Here is a 19,684-nt window from a genome sequence, read left to right as displayed (position 1 = left end):
AGCAGATCTCTACAGGAGATTGGTTTAAGCAAAAGGGTTTGATTTCCTGGATGCCATTGGCCGCTTCCCTCATGATCTTAGTTGAATGACATTGCTCTATATTTTTTTTTTTGTATACTGTTGTAAATAAAGACAGCAATTTAGAGGTAATGTAATCCACTTTCAACCAGCTTTAAATAAAAAAAAAAGAGTCGAGCAACGCAACAATCAACAATTTAGATTATTTTGTGATATCAGAATTTTGGTTAGACTGCATTCATTATTTGTTTTTAAAATAGAAATCTTGAATTCAGCTTGTTAAAGTGATGATGTTATATGAAGCAGGGAACCTTTTGTGCAAGTTCTTAAAAATGGGCAACTGTATTTAAACTGGTATTAACTAGCCTGTGCATATCTTAAACAAAACAACTCCTTCATGGCCATTCTATGCCCTATTCAATTGGATTTGTTAGTGATCTACACTCACTTGTTGTGAATGTTTATTCATTCATAAAAGAAATTACTCCAGGCTCAGGTAGCATATTTGTTCGTGTAGTACTGCCACGCTTTGGTTTATATTTTACAATGTCAGAAAGAAACACAAAACAGAGCTGCATTATGGATTTTTATGGTACTGTTTGTTTACTGTTGACATCAATGAATTTCTTGTGGTTATAAATCAGTGGAAGCACTAAGGCTAACAAATATCTGATAAAAGTATATACAGATGATCTTTTCATATCTTTAGCTAGTATGTTGTTCACAGATTTGTTTTAAAGAAGACATACTGTGTTTTTTCCCTTTTTTGTCTTTTCTAACACAAGAAAATAAAATTGTACCATAAGTGCAATACCATAATTTGCTGCACTCTTATATTGCGATCTTAAGCATGTTGTCTCATTTTCTTGTACTTAGATACCGATTCCTATGATATGTATCCTGTAGATGTCACTGTTACTGTAACAGTATGACAAAGTGTGCTTTGTTGTAGCCTTTACATTAATGAGAGCAACCAATACAAATAATGTCCATTAGTATAGTAAATAGTATAGTAAATTGCTAGTAAAATTGACTTGAATGGAAAGATAAAAAAGTGATTTAAACCTTTTCACATGCTTGGTACAATTTTCAACCCCTATTTAATATACAGCGCTGAGTAATGTGTTAGTGCTTTATAAATACAATTTATCAATAATATTATTAAAAGAAGGAAGAGTAATTCAAAATGGTGAAACCAAACTGTCCCAGAAAACTTTTCAGTTGTCTTTAGGTCAGAAAGTCTTCATTTACTAAATTGTTTGAAATTCTTTGTGGCAAGATTTTGCAGACTCTGATGTTTTTGTTTGCTGATGCCAATTCTTTGTAACTTCTGTCTGCATTTATCACATCACATTCAAATTTCCAACATTTTATTACTGACAATGTATATACATCTGGCTCTGTGTAAAGGAAACATTGAAAAGACCTTACATTGGATGCGTTTGGGAAAACCTCTTCTACATTGTTAGGAATTTGGAAAATTGGGTTCTCAAATTGTTACCAACAAAAGGAATAAATGTAGAGCACTACACTATAGCTAGCTGCACTTTAATTAGAAAATGAAATAGTGGGGTTTGCTTTCCGTTGGTCTCTTCAAAGATTGATTTTCAATTTTTACTGGAATGTACCTATAAGTGAAACTGAGCACTTCACTTATGTGATGGTCTGTACATTACACATTCTTGAAAGTTCTATTGCTTTATCAATCTTCAGAAGACAGGTTTTACTGCAGTGGTCTATCCATTTGTGTACATTAGTGTAAATCTATCACTGAAGAACAAGTTTGATTACAAACAATTACAGCTTGCTAATGCAGTAAAATGGTGCACAACACCTATTTTAATATTCCATAACACTTCATGTACTTAAAGTCTTATTTTACAAAGTCTACAACTATGCTTTATGGAAACACCAGGGACTAGTTTACATGGTTGGACAGTGACATTTGTTTTTATGGCAGTTACAAATTCAGTGCTGTATGTTTCATTTATCTTTGACTTAGTATATCAAGAACATTGCCTAGATCCAGTTTATCTGATGTATTACACTGGGCGGGAGGGTTTATCTGCATGATGTAGCCATAGATTGGCTTTGTTCCCCCAGGTATTTACCAGTCAGACAAAACTATTTGTAGCCGGTCATGCCATTTATCTTTATTTTATATTTTTATTGTGGGATTTCTGTTAAAAAAAATAGTTTACCCTTAAACTTTCCATTCACCTATTCTAGAAATATTCAGTACTTCATCACCAATAAATCTGGAAAAAATGTCAATAAAGAATTTGATCTATCAACAATCTTTTTTTTTTTCTTTAAGTATGTACCAATATTAAACAAAACAAAAAGCAATATTACAATATTATGCAGAAACACAATGTATAAACACTCCATTAGAAATCAAGTATTTACAGTGACTCCAAAATTAGTTAACAAACAATCTTTTTAATAAATTCAATAGTTAACAAATGCATCTCCATCCATCTATAGGATGTGAAGGGTAAGAATATGTGAGGGTTTTTTATTTGTGACTGGATAACCTACCCAACAGCAAACAAAACTTATCCCTTCCAATAAGTATTAGAATTTTGTTTGTATTACTGATCTATTACTGAGGCATATTAAGTACAAAAACATATGAATAGATAACTGATTTACTACCTTTGCTAATACTTCTGCATGGTTGTTGGTAATATGACTAAGATAAAGCATGGCCAATTTTATTTTCTATTCTATTTGACAAAAGACCACAAAGGTAATAAACACATGACAAAAAGAAATAAAACTAAAGAATAGAGAAGTGGGATCTCAGTAATATAGCAGAATTGGTTGGGGTTATAATAATTAAAGAGCATGCCCAATTTTCATGGCTAACTACTAAAAAATAGAGTTTGTCTGGTTATATCATATATCAAATGATTATGAATGATTATGAATCTTTTGTTAAAGAACAGTATGAAGACAAATGACGGGATGAAATAATCTATCAAGAGTTTGACAACTCTAAACTGATAAAATATGTTTCTAGATCAATTGTGTTAAAGCATATCATAACTCTTGGTGCTCTTAAATAAACTTCATAGGAATTAAAGAGAAATCACAGTATCTAGATAGCTCTTCTGTTGTGGAGGGCTGTGGCCTGGGTACCAATATAGCCAAGACCTAATTAAGCGTAACGTTTTAAATATATATGACACAATCCCACTGACAAAGGGGCACCATTACTCCTCTGACACAGGGGCACCATTCATCCCACTGACAAAAGAGTAATATTCATCTTACTGACACAGGAGCATAATTTATTCCATTGACACATATTCATTTCTACCACTGACAAGGGTACTAGATACAGTGGCCACATTATTGCACTGACACAGGAACCCTATTACTCCACTGATACAGAAGCACCATTCTTCCCACTGACACAGAGGGACCTATCATCCCACCTTTTTACCAATGACACAGGGCCACCATTGCTCCCATCGATACAGGGGACACTAACACCAGGGAAGTGTTTACTCCCACTGATGCAGAGCTTGATTTATTTGTATTGGCCACAGTCACAGGGAGATTTATTTCCCTCATTGACCACTAAAATGGGGTTGTTTTACTCCTACTGACAAGGGGCACTTTTTACACCCACTGATCATACACACAACAGGAACTATAACCTAACTGACCAATGATGTCAACACATCCTTACTTCCACTGGGACAGGGACAATAATGGGTTATGCATGGTCATTTATAACTTGTGCTGACACAAGGGCATTTTTTACATCCACTAAGTAGCAGTTATGAATACCTGTGGCATTTTATTACCATTGACTACTGACACAGCCATTTTTTAGTTCTACAGATAATTTATGCAGAGTATTTATTACTTCCACAGATCACCATTGTCAGACATGTTTTTACACTCCATTTGACCAATAACATCTGCATCCCAATATGTTTTTTTTAATCCTAACCACCAATCTAAAGGCATTTTAACCACTACTGACCACAGTCTAGACCCAAGACATTAACAGGCAGTGAATGGGTCCTTTGTTTAAAAGGTTTGGAGAACCTTGAGGAATAGCCACCACTCTCTCCATACAATCTATACAGATAATATAAATAATTACAGTGTGGTATTACAAATGTTTATACAATTTTAATTCCATAAACTGCTAAACTGTTAGGTGATTATTAGGGTAAATCATTAGGGTAGGAAGACATCAAGAGTATTCAGTAAAATGTGAAGTGGGCTCTATCAGAGGGCATGCAATATTCCAGCCAAGAATGGCTGGATTTAATTCTTGCCCAAGGCCCCAATATATATAAAACTGACCCTGAATAGAACAGTACTTTTTCAAAATGTTTTTCTAATCTGGTAGAATTGAATATACAAAAAAGAATATTAAAAGCACATTAAATGTTAATAAGCACATTGCATTAGCCAAGCAGATTTGTAACACCAAAATATGGACTTTTTTTTTTTTAATTCCCTTTCAAAATCTACTCTTCATGTAACCATGTTATCAGCCGCTCAGGACTCACAGTGATTGAATACTTTCTCCTCTTAATCTGTCAGAGTGCACCATTTAGGAGATGGTTATGCAGGGAACGCTTGGGAATAGATTTTTACACCCGGTGTTGTCCTTTGATTGTCAGCAAAAGACAAATTTGAGTTGCTGGAAATGAACTGGACCTAGAGTCCGTATTGCTATGATTTCTCTTCTTCAGGAGACACAGAGATGGATCCTCTCCCTAAAGGCTGGTGTCACTCCAGTTGCTAATGGGTTTCTCTAATCCTTTTTTCTTAGAAATGAAAGTCATATGCTCTTTCCTTAACCAGGTTACACTGTTTCCCTTGACGCTTTCATACTTAAAATAGCTTGGAGCATTTTTTTTTACTTGACTATGTAAAATAATTTATTACTCCTTTCTTGAAACACAATCTTGCATAAGTATAATGATGACATAGATTGTAATATAAGTGAATATCCTAATACGTAATATACCTTCTATACACATAAACTAATAAACCAAACACATAACAGTTTTTTGTTTTTTTTTACTTGAAAATTATTGTTTATATACTAGTAAATCACACATTAAACATATATAAGTAGGATAATTATACCGGTATCTAAGTAAATAGCGTGTGCCGGAGCAAGGAGGACTTGATTTTATGGTGGAACGGGATTGGAGTGTGGATTATGGATGATCAGAGGGGGGCAATGTGTGCATGGGAGAAATGTGGATGAAATGCTGGGAGGCAATGTGTGCAGGAGAGAGCTATGGGTGTGATGATGGGTGGCAATATGTGCAGGAGAGATGTGTGGATGATATAATGGGGGGCAATGTGTGCAGAAGAGAGGTATTGCTGTTATAGTGGGTGGCAATATGTGCAGCAGAGTGTGGATGATACGATGGGGGCAATATATGCAGGAGAGAATGTAGATGATAAAATGGGAGGCAATGTGTGCAGAAGAGAAATGTGGAAGGTATGATGATGGGAAGTATGTGCATCCCATCCCAGTACACGGTTGAAGAAGTGTGCATTTTATTAATCTATGGGGAAGGGCAACAAAGACACACAAGTCATTTTTCTATAAACGGAACCCTCCACTGATTCCAAACAGTAAAAATCCATAGCACAGGAGTAATTATTTTTATTTGCTTCCTTTTATTCTTAAATGTACCTCTTATATGTAACGAAGTTACACTGATGTATTAGACACATTCACTACCAAGAAGCCACTCATAATAATAGTCCTTGGAACATATTGCACATACTCTGGAGCCTTTTCTTCAACTAACTCCACAATAGCAATTTAATACAATTTGTAGAGAAATCCATTTGTCCAATTAAAGTTGGACAGTGTCTAAGGTGTATCATTATGTGATATGTCATTTTGTACTGGAACAGCACAATTAGGATTTTGCCAACACAGTAAATTTTTCCTAGCTAAACTAAAAAGTAATGAGGATGTGATCTGCCCTCATTTTAAGTCAACAGTAGCTTTTATTATACTTTATGCACACAATAACCTTTGCTTTCTAGCAATTACTAGGAAAAAGTGGCATGTTTTGATTTATTGCTTTGAAGACCTATTCATTAATTTCCATTGTCAGATGTTGAGATCCCATAATAAATATTTTCATCTCTATTGTTCATTCTCAGAGGCATAAAAGTAAATGGCAGTAAATGACTGCCCCAGGGCACTCATGCACAGGAAAATGCATTGAACCAACTGTCTTCCATGCTGCAAGCTTACAATCTGTATGTGTCATTGCGGTCTGCTGCTCTTATGGCCATAGACAACATCACCTAAGAAAATGATTACTCTTAACAGTTTTTATTGGCCTAAAGCACAGAAAAATGTGCCAGCATACATAATCATGCTGTTTATGTAATGCTCCCTAGGTAATAATAAACATAGAAACACTAAAATTAACTACAGAAAGTGGCTGTAAATTTTTACTAAGTGATATCTTTGCAAGTCATCGTTATGGTTTACTGTGGGCTTTCCTTAATGGGTAAGAAAAACAGAGATAGAAGTGTCTGTCTATAGTAAGAATGGGTTTTTATTATAGTGTTATCATTATCACAGGCCATAGTAAATTGAGAAAGTGTGATTTATGATATTTTGACTGGAAAATATGAGTAAAAATCAATAGCAGCCAGAATCTGCTTTTATTAGTCTTTTGCAACCATGATGGGGAATTTCATCTGCTCCATGACCCTGACATTGATCAGTAAAGAATTTCCTTACAGGTACTGCATTTGCTATGGAATGTGTTTTGTTTCTTATTAGAATTTTGTGTGTGTATATGTGTTTTATACAAATTGTACACATTTTTTATGTACATATGTAAAAGCTGCAAAGACCAAGAGATTAGTTTACTTAAAAGTTATGAATGTGAGCATCCAAGTATTACTAGTCATATTTTTATAAAAGTGGAAATCATCTGAAAAGAGTAGGGAGCATTTACTTTTTTTTGCAAGAAAATGTAATTTCTGATTCAAAGTAAATATGGTACATCGATCAATCATTGCTTACCCTTTTAAAATCAGGAAATTCCAAAGAACTAATATTATTCACCAATACAAAGGTGTTCTTGTTGATTGTATGTTTGTATGCTCTTTAAAATTTTAAAACCCAGGTGACTAGACAGGTGACATGCATACACCACATGGTCTACCAAAGGATTTGTAATTTTATAATGCATACACCTCCAAATGTCAATAGGAAGAGATACTTTTTTGTTTACTATTAGTACTTCCTGCAACAGCTTTACTGCTTGACTGCTTTACTGTCTAATTAGAAGACTGGAGGAATAAATGTGATATATGAATCTGAATTATTGAAACAGAAGTACCAGAAGAAGATTAATTATATTAATCAGAAACTGTATTTGCCACCTGAATGGCTACAAAGTGTGGAAACTGTGTTCATCACAACATTGGCTGTAAAAATGTTGGCAGATAAAACTGTAAATATTCATGTATTTAAACTGTGTATTTAGGTTTTACCTCAGAGTTCTGTCTTAATTCAATGCTGTAAGAGAGAGTAATATGAACTGCTGATAATTATACCTAAATTACAGACTTCAATAATGTATAATAATTACAGAAAGGCATTGTGGATAATCATTTTGCTAGCTGGCTGCAATGGCTACAACAACTTTTCTACATTGGGGACATCACTGCACATGAAGCCTGTTTTTTTAGATATTTGTGATAAGGAGGGCTAGGGGCATACTGATTATGTGATTATCAGATTAACAGTGAGGTCGTAATGTGATTACTGCTTCCACACACCCCCAACCACTTCCTCAATTGAGATGTTACATCCCATGGCAACCCAAAGAAAATGAATGGGGAGCGGCAGTCGTTTAGTACTGCCTGCTGTAAAATGTGAAAACATTGGTTCCTAAAGAATCTATGTAACAGTGCAGGCAGCTGCGGTGCCAACCCGCCAAGAGCTGCATGGAAATTGCAGAACCTTTGTAAATAACCCAAGCCTCATGATATATTTTTTTTTAGAAAGCCTGACAGTGAGATCATGGGAATAAATTAGGAGGTAAATGCTATTTTTCTTTACCTACCACTGTAAAATGCACATTTATTTTATACTAACAATTCTAATTCTTGTACTGTTAATACTTCTATTTAACATAAGAATTCCTATAAAGCAACACACTACTCCAAAAAAATTTGGTTGCAATAATTAAACCCATTTGTACATTAAGAAAAATTAAATTTCTTCTATTCACTTCACAGAACTCTAAAGAAATCCTTGGAAGACTGTCAGGTCAATATGCGATCATTGAGAGTAAAAAGAATCCAGTCCTGCAGTCTGCTACCATAAAGGAAAGTGAGAAAGTTCATGAAAAACTAGCTGAGCTTTCATTCAACTGGGACAAACTCAACAAGCTATACAAAGAACGGCAAGAGTAAGTCACAATTTAATTTCCGCTTACTTGCAAGTTACTTTCCTGACCATTAGACTTGTGTTCTTACTTAGTTCTCTCCATGCTTCACCCCTATTGACAATAGTGATGTTGTTTATATCTATATATGGATTATGAAATACATACTCTGTAAAATAAAATCATACTTATTGTGAATGATAAAATCATTGTAAAATAAGAAATGTTCCCCAGATTGTTTGCTGTATCAAAGAATAGAATGAGTACGTAACTGCTACCCTTCTGCTGGAGAAAAGCCCAATTTAGGCAAGAAACCACTAAATAATTTTGTGTATTCTAAGCAAGGGGCAGCAAAAATCTCCACCTTTCTAAGGTAATTACCAGGTATGGATCTAATACTATGAGATGATAATAGTTGTATTATTGTAAATATTCTAATAATAAATGTGAGTATATCAAAATGTGAATAAATAAATGCTAAATGTTACATTTATGTACATCAATGCAAGTTGTACAGTCATATGCACCAAACATAGTTTGACTTTATATATAGTTTGATATAATTTTCCAAGAATGTTTTAATAGCATAGATGTTATTCATTCAAATGTGTGTCTAATGATTGTACATTTTATATATAAAACATAGTAGTTATAGAGCTTCATTTTCCAAGTTGGTGTAATGAAAACTCACCACTTCTATCTCAGCAAACACAATTCACTACTAAAAAAAATCAAAGTAAACTTTCACTTAGACAACATTTGAATGTCATGAAGTAGTCACTCCAAAAAATGTCCACAAACAAGGGAATCAAGACGATTGAAGTCAACAGCTTCATCTTATTTCCTAAACTAAGTGAAACATCTCTTACATGGGGATAATTCGCTTTGCTAAGTGAACAACCTAAATTAATTTAGTATATCTGTACATCTGCAAAGTCCTAACAAAAAATAGAAAATCCAGTTTGGGACTTTAAAGGCCAAAATTACTAATATAAAAATCATAAAAACTTTTATTGAAATACAAAATGACAATAGGCAATTACATAAAAACATACACCATAATTTTGAGTATCTCCTGCATGGGCACCCACTATAATATTCCCACTGTTGACGGGTTTTAAGGAAACTATGTCCGCTTCTTCAGAACAGGCAGGGAGATCTATGGTGTTATCACATTATCATACCTTAAGTATTTACAATTATATCGATTTCCATCTGCAAAGTCCAATAATAAATTAAAACCTCAGCTGTATTAGGCTTTTAAAGCAGTGTATTGGAATATTCAATTCAATTTCTAGACAAAATGCAAATCCAATGGCAGCAGCCAGCATTACATATCATACCGGCAATATGTTTGTTAAAAACCTGCATTTTCCTTATGATTATGTTTGAAGGAAAGTATTTCTTACACTAAAAGCACCTTTATTAAAAGTAGATTTTGTGAGCCCCTTTATCAATGTACAATAATTACCCTAAAAGTGACAATCAGAATTCCATTCACCTAAATGTAGTAACTGATCGTCACATGTGAACGTGGTGTTTGCAGTCTATTCATATAAATTTTGGCACATATCCAGTGTATGGCAATAAACTTGAGTGTACAGAAGCACAGATGTGAATTCTTTATGGGTTGTAATGATTGTTTCCCAATAGTAATTCAGCTTTTTTTTTTTTTTTAATATGCAAGTATGAAAAATGAACAGAGAGGTGCGCACAAAGCCTAAACCTTAGATTACCCATTAACCTTTACTTCTAATAATAACCTGTAGCACTAAACTAATCTGATACTGCAGTTTGATTAACTTACCTAGTGCCAAAAAATATCTTGAAAACATGAAAACCTAACTATCTAGAATAACCTATCAGCTCTTCATGTCAAGGTGTTTATGTGATTTTTTTTTTTTTTGCAGAATCTGAACTGTGTAGCATAGTAGCAAAGGGGCTGTAGAAAGACAGGTGAATTGTGTATTTCCTTAGCTGCATAGGGTTGTGCAGTGTTCCCCTGCTGCACTAAAAACCAGGTCGCTGCTACATTTTCATATCCAACCTTTATTTAAATTTGTAAAGTCAAAAGTAGTTTCAGCAAAAGCTATCACTGTATACAAAACAATACATCTTTCTGTTTACATTTATTTTTCCAGTGTTCAGATTTAAGTTATCTTCATTAACTCACGGCTCTAACTTATTTGTGTCCTGATTGTCTGATGCCTTGTGCATTCTCTTTTTAGGCTATATTCATCTCACAATCAGAAATCAGATCTTATTATCCCAAGGGTTCATCTGCAAATTGAAATGCATGCAGTTAATCAGAAAATCTTTTGAATGATTGAGCAAATGTTGTGTTTTGATTAGCATGCATAGTAATCCTGATCTTCTCTACAGCATAGCTTGTTCTTAGGACAAGGAAATGAACACATCATTCTAGAGCTGTTTCTGTCATTCCCGACTTATGCATATGCAGCTCTTGTTAGTTGAGACTTGTGAAAGACCAGTTTGTAAAAGACTCACAGCTGCTCCATGAAACTATTACATTCAAACCAATGTTGTTGTTTTTTTCTATTTTTGTAGTTAGCTTATGAGTATGTTTTAAAGGTTGAAAGATGTTTAACATGACATGACTCACAATAGTTTACACATTTCACAATAGCTGGGAAAGCATAGACTATCATGGCCATATAGTAATAGCATATTCAAAGGGGCAGCACTCATGGCGTGTGAATCACATGGTGAATGAGTTGTTTATTTAATATAAATAAATAGTGTGGTATGAATAAGGATAGTAAGGGGGGGGGAGATAACAGTAGACCATGTCCCCAAATTTCAAACAAGGTATATTTAGATTAAAAAAACAAAATAGAACTACAACAACCAAACAAACAAGAAATGTTTGCTAAAATTTAAAATAATACTTGTTTAAGTAGAATTTAAACAACCAACTGATTGTAATACATATAATAATATATAATATATTCTTGAGTAGTACCTCTGCAAGGATACATGCCAACCCCTGAACCCATGGCTAAGACGTATCAATAGAGATAATAGGTAAGAAATAAATCACTGGGCATATCCTAACCAACTGAAAAAATATAGAGCGTTTGATAATGATTTTTTATGACCAATAATGTGGATGCCACTAATCAAAGTTTCACGGATGAAAGAATCCAATTCTTTAGGAAAGGGGGTTACACATTTTATAGAATCCCATTAATTTGATAGGGTTGGTAAGCGCCTCTATCACAGCCCAAGTTGTCCAATGGGGGATGCACAATAAATAGAAAAGAAAGAAAAGAAAGTCCATGTAAGAATCACAAAAAAGGGGAAACCATGTCTGAGAGCTAAGGATGCCAGGCGTGAAGAGCCAAAGTGCATGGATACGGCTCCTCTGTAGATCACACGGCTCCCTGGGCAGAATGTGATATGCTCACATATTGGGGGTTGTTATGAATGTATGTACATGTAATGTACTGATAGCTCTGCTCTGTGATTGGCTGATAAAAGGGAAACCCTGATGATGCTTAAGCTGTTTCCCTTTTCCCAGCCGTTCAGCACTAGAGGTGAATGGGAAGACTTGTCCTCATTTGGCCTCTAGTGCTTGGGGATCCCACACTGTGATCACACTTCATTCATAACCTGTAAAAAAAAACAATTACCACAGTTATGCAAAACACACACATCTAATAAATTACTTTGACAGTCTTGTTTTATTTTTAAACATATTTTTAACCTTTTCAGGGCATGAGTAAGGGGTTTTATGTACCCCTGTACTCATTCACCAGGGTGGGGTGGCAGAGATCTGGGAGTCCCCTTATTAAAGTCCTGCTAAAAACGCTTATAAAAGCCTTCATTGTTTTCAATAGAAGCTTTCATAAAAAGCTTAAAAATGCTTGCAAAAGCCTTTATTGAATTCAATGGGAAATGGTTTTAGGTGTTTATAAATACAGGAAATTGCAGAAAAATGCCGCTCTTGAAATCTATGGAGGCGTTTTCCAACGTTTTCCCGCGTGCACCCTGTGTTTTCATTTTTAAAATGTTACAAGGAGGGTTATCTATAAAGGCCCTGGTGTAGATTATCCCATTGGAATGCATGGGAATTTCAAACATGGGCTTTTAAAGCCTCAGGGTAAACGCTGGGTAAAACCTCCCTGTAGACTAAGCCTTAAGATTAGAATGTATGTACCTTAGGAAGGTGAATGCAAGAACACACAGGTCAGGTATTGACAGACTTAACTGCTAGAGGGAGGGCTAGGGTAAGCAGAGTTTTGGGTAGCTCAAATCCAGATTACAATTAGTATTAGGTAAACATTATCCTTTATCTCCCAGGTTTATCTCCCAGGACTCCAAAGGTTCAATTCAGCATCCATTTCAGATGGTGGGGAGTGGCTGCCCTGCCCTGAAACCCACTTAGTCTCTTATCATCAGTGCTGCTCCTCTGCTTCTTTTCTCCAATCATTTTTCTCTTTGTGAGTTCCCACAAAATTGACACCAAATTTACCCATAGGCCATTGTATAAATGCACCTGGCAGTGATTGGCTCTTACCTCACTAGAATAGGGCTTCCCCCTGGGAACACTCCAGTAACTCCTAGTATCTCCTAGACCCTTAAATCTGTATATTTATACCAATTTGGCACTACACTCCTGTTCCATTTCATAATGCAGGTCAGAAGCTTTATACACATGATAAACATTTGTTGCCTGAAAAAATATTTATAGATTGTTTTAGGGCACAAATTTACAAAGGATTGTTGTACAGACAGACTTCTATTGCAGAGTAGCCTATTCTATGTAGACGGAAAGGGTGGAATTGTGGGTGGTGTCCAGCTGAGAGGACAGCAATCGTAAAACTATAATGATCATTAGGGTCCAATTGTTATGGTAAACGTCTTTATAGGGCATTTATAATGGCATTGGCATTAGATTTTAACTTGTGACCATCAAAAACAATCACCTCTGGCAAATCAGAGTTATAAATATATAAGTTTGTTGAAAACAGTACATTCAATGTGTGGCTGATATCTTATCACAGCATTTGTTAGATGCGTAGGGCCTGATTTATTAAAACTCTCTAAGGCTGGAGAGAATATACTTCCATCAGTAATGCTGGGTGATCCAACAAACCTGGAATGGATCTGGCCCAAGATTCAAAACATTTGCATAGCAAATAGCAAATTACTTTGAAGGAGTCCATTCCAGGTTTGCTGTCCAACTGAACTCATGAAAATGTATCCTCTTCAGCCTTGCAGAGCTTTAACCTCCCTGGAGGTAATCCCCAGTGTGGCTCGAGTGAATATTTTCCATATCAAAATTAACCGTTAACCCCAAGCCACTCTCAGGGTGTAACTGCCAGGGAGTTTAAAAGTTCAACCTGGTTCCCATGTTCCAGTGGCGTCCTCCAGTGGTGCGTGTGGCGTCCTCCAGTGATGCCCACAGCATCCTCCTGGGATGCCCAAAATCTTCTTCCCCTGGCGATGGCGGCTGGGCATCTGTGTAACCAGGCGATGCCCGGCCGGCATCTGCGTCCCCGGCCTATGGTTGTTGGGGACGCAAGGCCAGGGGAAGCAGATGCCGGCCGGGCATCTGCTGGCAAGTGTGTGGCTGGAGGGTGGGACCGTTAGGGTGGTAGGCGGGACCAGATGGGAAATTTAAAATACTAAGTATTTTTACATGTACCTCTTTTACATTTAAAAATGCTTAGTATTCATACCGCCAGGGAGGTTAATATATCAGACCCATAGAGTAATTGAGTGGCCAAATCACATCGACTTCCTTGGTTTATATTGGAAAGGTATGTAAAATATACGAAAGATAGATGGATACATTTAAACACTATAACAAAAAAATATAAATATATGTTCACTGAGAGAATAGTATACTTTTTTAAACTGTATTGTCATGAGGTTATTTCCTTTGAAATAATGGGAAGACCTTAGGCATTAGGAATGCTTAAGGAGTTCTATCTGTGTTTACCCTGTATGCTATGATGTAAAGGCTGGAAACAGGTTTGAGCTTTGGTCCTTGAAACTTGTTGGAGGTATATTAAATGGGAAATTATCTCTGCCTATTGAATAGATAGTAACTGAATGTGGAGGTCAAGTATAGTATGGGATTCTGAAGGAGCAAAATTATTAATATGTACAGAAAATATATTAGTTTTGCAGTACATTTCTAACCGTATATTGGCATGCCCTGACAAAAATCATTTGGGAAATGTGTTTATATAAAAGCTCCTTCTAACATCACACATATTTAACTTGTCACAAACATATACATTTTGGCCCAGGTCAAAGTAGATATTTATTTCAATTTAGGGAGTTTCAGCCCTTATCACACACCAACAAAGCAAAGTGACTATTTGGATTTTCTGCAGTAAAAAACTTTTACAAATTTAAATTAGTTTGTTTTACGTATAAAAAGTATCTTTTCTCTGCTATTCAGTGTGCAATTCTGACATGCCTGCTGGGTATAACAATTCCAAAGTCTTACATGATGGCATCACTTCTTAATATAACTTGTTATGTGTGGGCTACAAGTAAGTGTCTAAGAAAGATGGAATATTTTAAGAGGTTTACTACGTTATTGGCAAAAAGAAGAAAATAATATAAGTTGAGTGGCAACCATACACTTGATTCTGACAGTATTCTGCTACATGTGATGAGCTGAACTTAAGGAAAGAAAAAGAAATGTGAATGAATATTATATTGTCTGTAGGTATGTCTGTCTATGTTCAGGTTATCTGATACTTAAATTATTAAAATGTTTAAATTGAAATTTCTTTTTGCTTCCCATCCCAGAGACAAATTGGGAAGTCACAAAAAATCTCCCAATTTGAGGAGAAGACAGTTGTTTTTAGCATTGCCAACTTTTTTTGTCTAGCTGACTTTTTGAGCTATTCGGCAAAACCTGTGAACATAGCATTGCTACTGAATATGTTAGAGAAGTCAGTGGAACCCTACGACTTCTTAAAAAAAAACATTTTTTTAAAATAAAAAAGCATGTACCTGTAACATAAATTGAAACACTGCAATACATCTTTAAATTTGACAATGTTCACAATGAGCTATGATTCTAGCTCACTGAGTCCCACCACTAAATAACAGATTCACCATTCCATACAATGCTGAGTGATTTGCTTTTATTTGTAGAATCTGTCAATAACACATGCAGTGTGTGCAGTGTGCAATCAAAGCTTCTAAGGAATGATGTGGATTTGTAATATTAACACTTATGTGACTTATTAATATAGTTATTTAAAAAACTTGGTATGTGTTGTATTTGGTAATGTGTTTTCATTTTAAAGGGGGCTTTCAGATTCCAATAAGCCCCCTACAAACTGCCACAACCGCAACTACAACTACCCCTTTTCCTCATCTTCCTAGCAAATTGGCAGTACTGGGGATCATTCCAAAGCCGCAGTGCTCTGCATGTATATGTTTGAAATTGTGCATACAGCTAAAGTTTATACATACTGATGTGTTAGCAGCCTTTCCCACTGCACAATCTGTGAGGGGGCGGATAAACCATGAACTCCTACTGAGTTATAACAATTAGACGTCTCGCGACTCGACAAGTTTTGCCTCTCAGGGCTTTTTCAGGGGACTTGGTGGAGAGCATTTGTTCAGTAGACAGGCTGCATGCTAATCAAGGTGGGAGGGATGTTTCAAAGAAAAAGGGTGCACAATTAGTGACATTAGTGAGGAACCCTGCCCCGAAGAGCTTACAATCTAGTAGGAATATATATATATATATATATATATATATAATGACTAGGGAGTGTTTCAAGCTGTACAGCTGATAATTTATCACGTTTTTAGTACATAAGGATTTCACAAGGACTTCACAAGGACAGTTTCATTCAATAGCATCAGCCTAGATTTATCAAAGAAAAGGTCAGGTTTGAAACATGCAGTCCTTTTTTGACACAAATGGGTGCTAAGGGGTGCTGCTTTTTGGCAAACTGATAAATCTGGGTCATTCATTCATATTCTGCTCTGCTTGCAAGTATGCCATAAAATAGCTTAAGCAAGCAATACAATCCAGATCTTATTATAATACATTTTAAAAATAATCTGTATTTATACGTTAGATCTAATTGTATTCACATCACTGCTTTAAGGATCTGGCAGTTTGTATTATCATCCCTAGTATTGTTGCTGTTTTCTTTTTATTCCTAACAGCTCTTCTTTATTAAAGAACTAGTATTTATTTGTTGCAAATCTATATTATACAGAAAAAGGAATCAAATAAATCTATAGTGCTACGTCAAAGAAATTTTTTTTACAGGTTTCAAAAGTTTACGTACAATTAAATTACAATTAATTAAATTAACCTAAATTAATGGCAATGTTTCAATGCTGTTTTAAATTTTTTAATAGGAACATTGTGCTCATGAAACATCCTTTGTAACTTTAGGACAATCTGAAATTTTGTTCCTGAGATGTAGGTGCACCTCTGGTAACAGTTTCTATTAGTTCCTTTTCAGTAAAATATAGTTGTAGAAATGTTGTGGTTGATCTGGCAGTGGAAGTAACGATCCTGCTTTATGGTAAATTTGCCCTTGCACTGTGAATGTGGATGGAGATCCAGGCTGTTGGACAACTGATGTGGTGCCGAATGATGTCATTTGAAAACATGACTTGTATTTTCTGTTGTATGTTTTCTATTGTATGTTATTAGGAAAATGCTTTGACTATTTGAGGTATTTGCTGATGTGTAATTCCAAAGTTCTTTTGGTGGTGTTTCCAGTTGGTAGAGTTTGATTTTTCTTTTTTGTAGCAAATACCAGGAGACTCAGATTTAAACTTAGCTGAGATTTAAACTTAGCAGATTTAAACTTACTGTCAAGCTGAACAACTCAGCTTGACAGTAACTAAAAACCATTTCCATTTTTTTGATTGTAACAGATGCATGCTGCGAGTTGTCTTTATGTGGATCATAGTGGAGTCCTTCCAATGCTAAGCTAAATTGTTGTGCAGTCCGTGATCATCTGGCTCTGACTTTCTCTCATTTCGTGTACTCGGGTCTCACACTGTTGTACTGTCTCTGAAGCTCTAGATGTAGTAGCTCTTTCTCTCATTTCCTGTACTCAGGTCCCACGCTGTTGTACTGTCTCTGAAGCTCTAGATGTAGAAGCTCCATCTCTCTTATCCTGTAGTCAGGTCTCACGCTGTTGTACTGTCTCTGAAGCGCTAGATGTAGTAGCTCTTTCTCTCATTTCCTGTACTCGGGTGCCAGGCTGTTGTACTGTCTCTGAAGCTCTAGATGTAGTGGCTCTTTCTCTCATTTCCTGTAGTTGGGTCTCACGCTGTTGTTCTGTCTCTGAAGCTCTGGATGTAGTAGCTCTATCTCTCATTTCCTGTAGTTGGGTGTGACGCTTTTGTACTGCCTCTGAAGCTCTTGATGTAGTAGCTCTTTCTCTCATTTCATTTCATGTAAGCAAAAGGCACACTGTCACTGAGGAATACATACACACATACATGCAAATATACCTCTGACATATACCACAGAGCTGATATAGGATCAGCGGTGCACTCACATTATTCTAAGTCATATGTCTAGCAAGTTTGGTTTAAATGTCTCCATGCATTTCGGAGTGATCACATACACACATCTATATATATAACACATACATACAAACATACATCAAAATATAGCTCTGACATATAGCACAGCACTGTACAAAGACCAAATTTAATTGTACATTTAGCTGTGCATGAATAGCTCACTGTAGGATGTAAGCCATGTGTCGGTTATACTAGCGTTTCCCCCTAGGGCTGCGGGGACTAAATAAACTCCCGCTTACATGCACAGAAATACATTACCCCAGTCTAGGCAATCAATATAGCCAAAGTTTTAACTCCGGCAAGAGGAGTGGTAGAAGATGTCAGTGCCCATTATAAAGCATGGGCAAGTGATTTTTAAATAAAAATTGTGATCAGGCAGGTAAGTTTTTATTGCAGAAGCGACCTATTTTGTATGGAGGAATGTGTTGAAATTTCGAGTCGATGTGATAACTGATCAACAGTTATTGAAAACTTTTAGTTACCAGTTATTGCTGCACAAAGGGGATCACACCAAATGCTGAGAGCCTAATTCACTAATGCCTAATGCCACAAGCTGATTTGTTATTGGATCATTCTTTTTCAGTTTATATGTGACCAAATATAATACATTTTTATAGTGTATGTATTAATATAGTAAAAGCAGATAAAAAAACACATCTGTTTAAACTAATATAAATCTGTCTAAATATAAATATACAAAATACATTTGGACCAAAACCAAAGTAGTTCCACATTCAAGGAACATTTTTTTAGGTATTTGACTTGGGTTCATATTTCATTATTAAATTTAGCATTTCTCTCTGAATTGTCTTACTAGACATACTCTGAATCCTGCTTGGAATTATTTTTTTTACACTTTTTTATGATACTTTTTATATCTTCATTGATTTTGTTTAGTGCTACATATAAAAAACATTTTAAATAATGTTGCATATTAGCAGATGAGGCTTGCAGCTGAGGTTAAACCTATATCTTATATGAAGTCCCATAGCTGCTGTTAACCTAAATGATTGGGAGAGAGGAAATAATTCTGTTTTTTTTCTACTAGCAAATATGGTAATGTCTTAACTAATGAATTGGAGAACTTTGACAGAAAGCAGGAAAGCATTGCTAGGATTTCCTATTAAAAAAACTCATCATGTTTGTTTGTTTTTTTAAACAGAGCAACATGAATGTCTCTTGTATTAAATGTTAACTTGTAAAGTAAATCATTTATATTAAAATATTAATTAAAATTAAAAAAAAACTCACCTTTAGCTTTGAAGATCTGTTAATCCCTCCGGAGGTTACCTCGATTGGGTCCCGCATTTTCCCAGTATCCTGTCTTATCCCAGTGCTGAGGAAGTGCTGAGCGCTGCCATTCTTTTCTCTTCTTCCTAAGTCACCCAATCTCGCACTGCGCAGGTGTGAAATCAGGTGATGTAGATGGGAAAAAAAGGTGCCACTCTCACTGCGCATGCGTGATATCTGCTTTTTTTTTTTAAAAAAAAGCTTGGATGTAATCTTGGGCATGCGCAGAAGGAGATATATTAGAAGTAAGCTTTTAAACCCCCCTAGCAGTAATCCCGAGTGTGACAGGTTTTACCTGCAAAAATCCCAAGTCACACTCGGGGTCGTTTAAAATTAAAAAAAAAACACTTACCTTGTTCCATTGTCATCCCCTGGCGTCCTTCTGGTCCATGCAG

At 35.5% G+C, this 19,684-nt stretch overlaps 1 protein-coding gene across 7 annotated transcripts in view; it reads left to right on the top strand.

Moving 5' to 3' along the window:
* Positions 1-19,684, top strand: part of DMD (dystrophin) — a 721,719-nt gene that overhangs the window by 76,458 nt on the left and 625,577 nt on the right. For all 7 annotated transcript variants that reach the window (XM_072414251.1, XM_072414268.1, XM_072414235.1 and 4 more), the window contains one exon: positions 8,290-8,462. In XM_072414251.1, the coding sequence (XP_072270352.1) occupies positions 8,290-8,462 (173 nt within the window). The remainder of the gene's footprint in view (positions 1-8,289; positions 8,463-19,684) is intronic.

The sequence above is a fragment of the Pyxicephalus adspersus genome, chromosome 1 (assembly GCF_032062135.1).
Source record: "Pyxicephalus adspersus chromosome 1, UCB_Pads_2.0, whole genome shotgun sequence".
In the NCBI taxonomy this organism is placed as follows: domain Eukaryota; kingdom Metazoa; phylum Chordata; class Amphibia; order Anura; family Pyxicephalidae; genus Pyxicephalus; species Pyxicephalus adspersus.
This window is presented reverse-complemented; position numbering and strand designations above follow the sequence as displayed.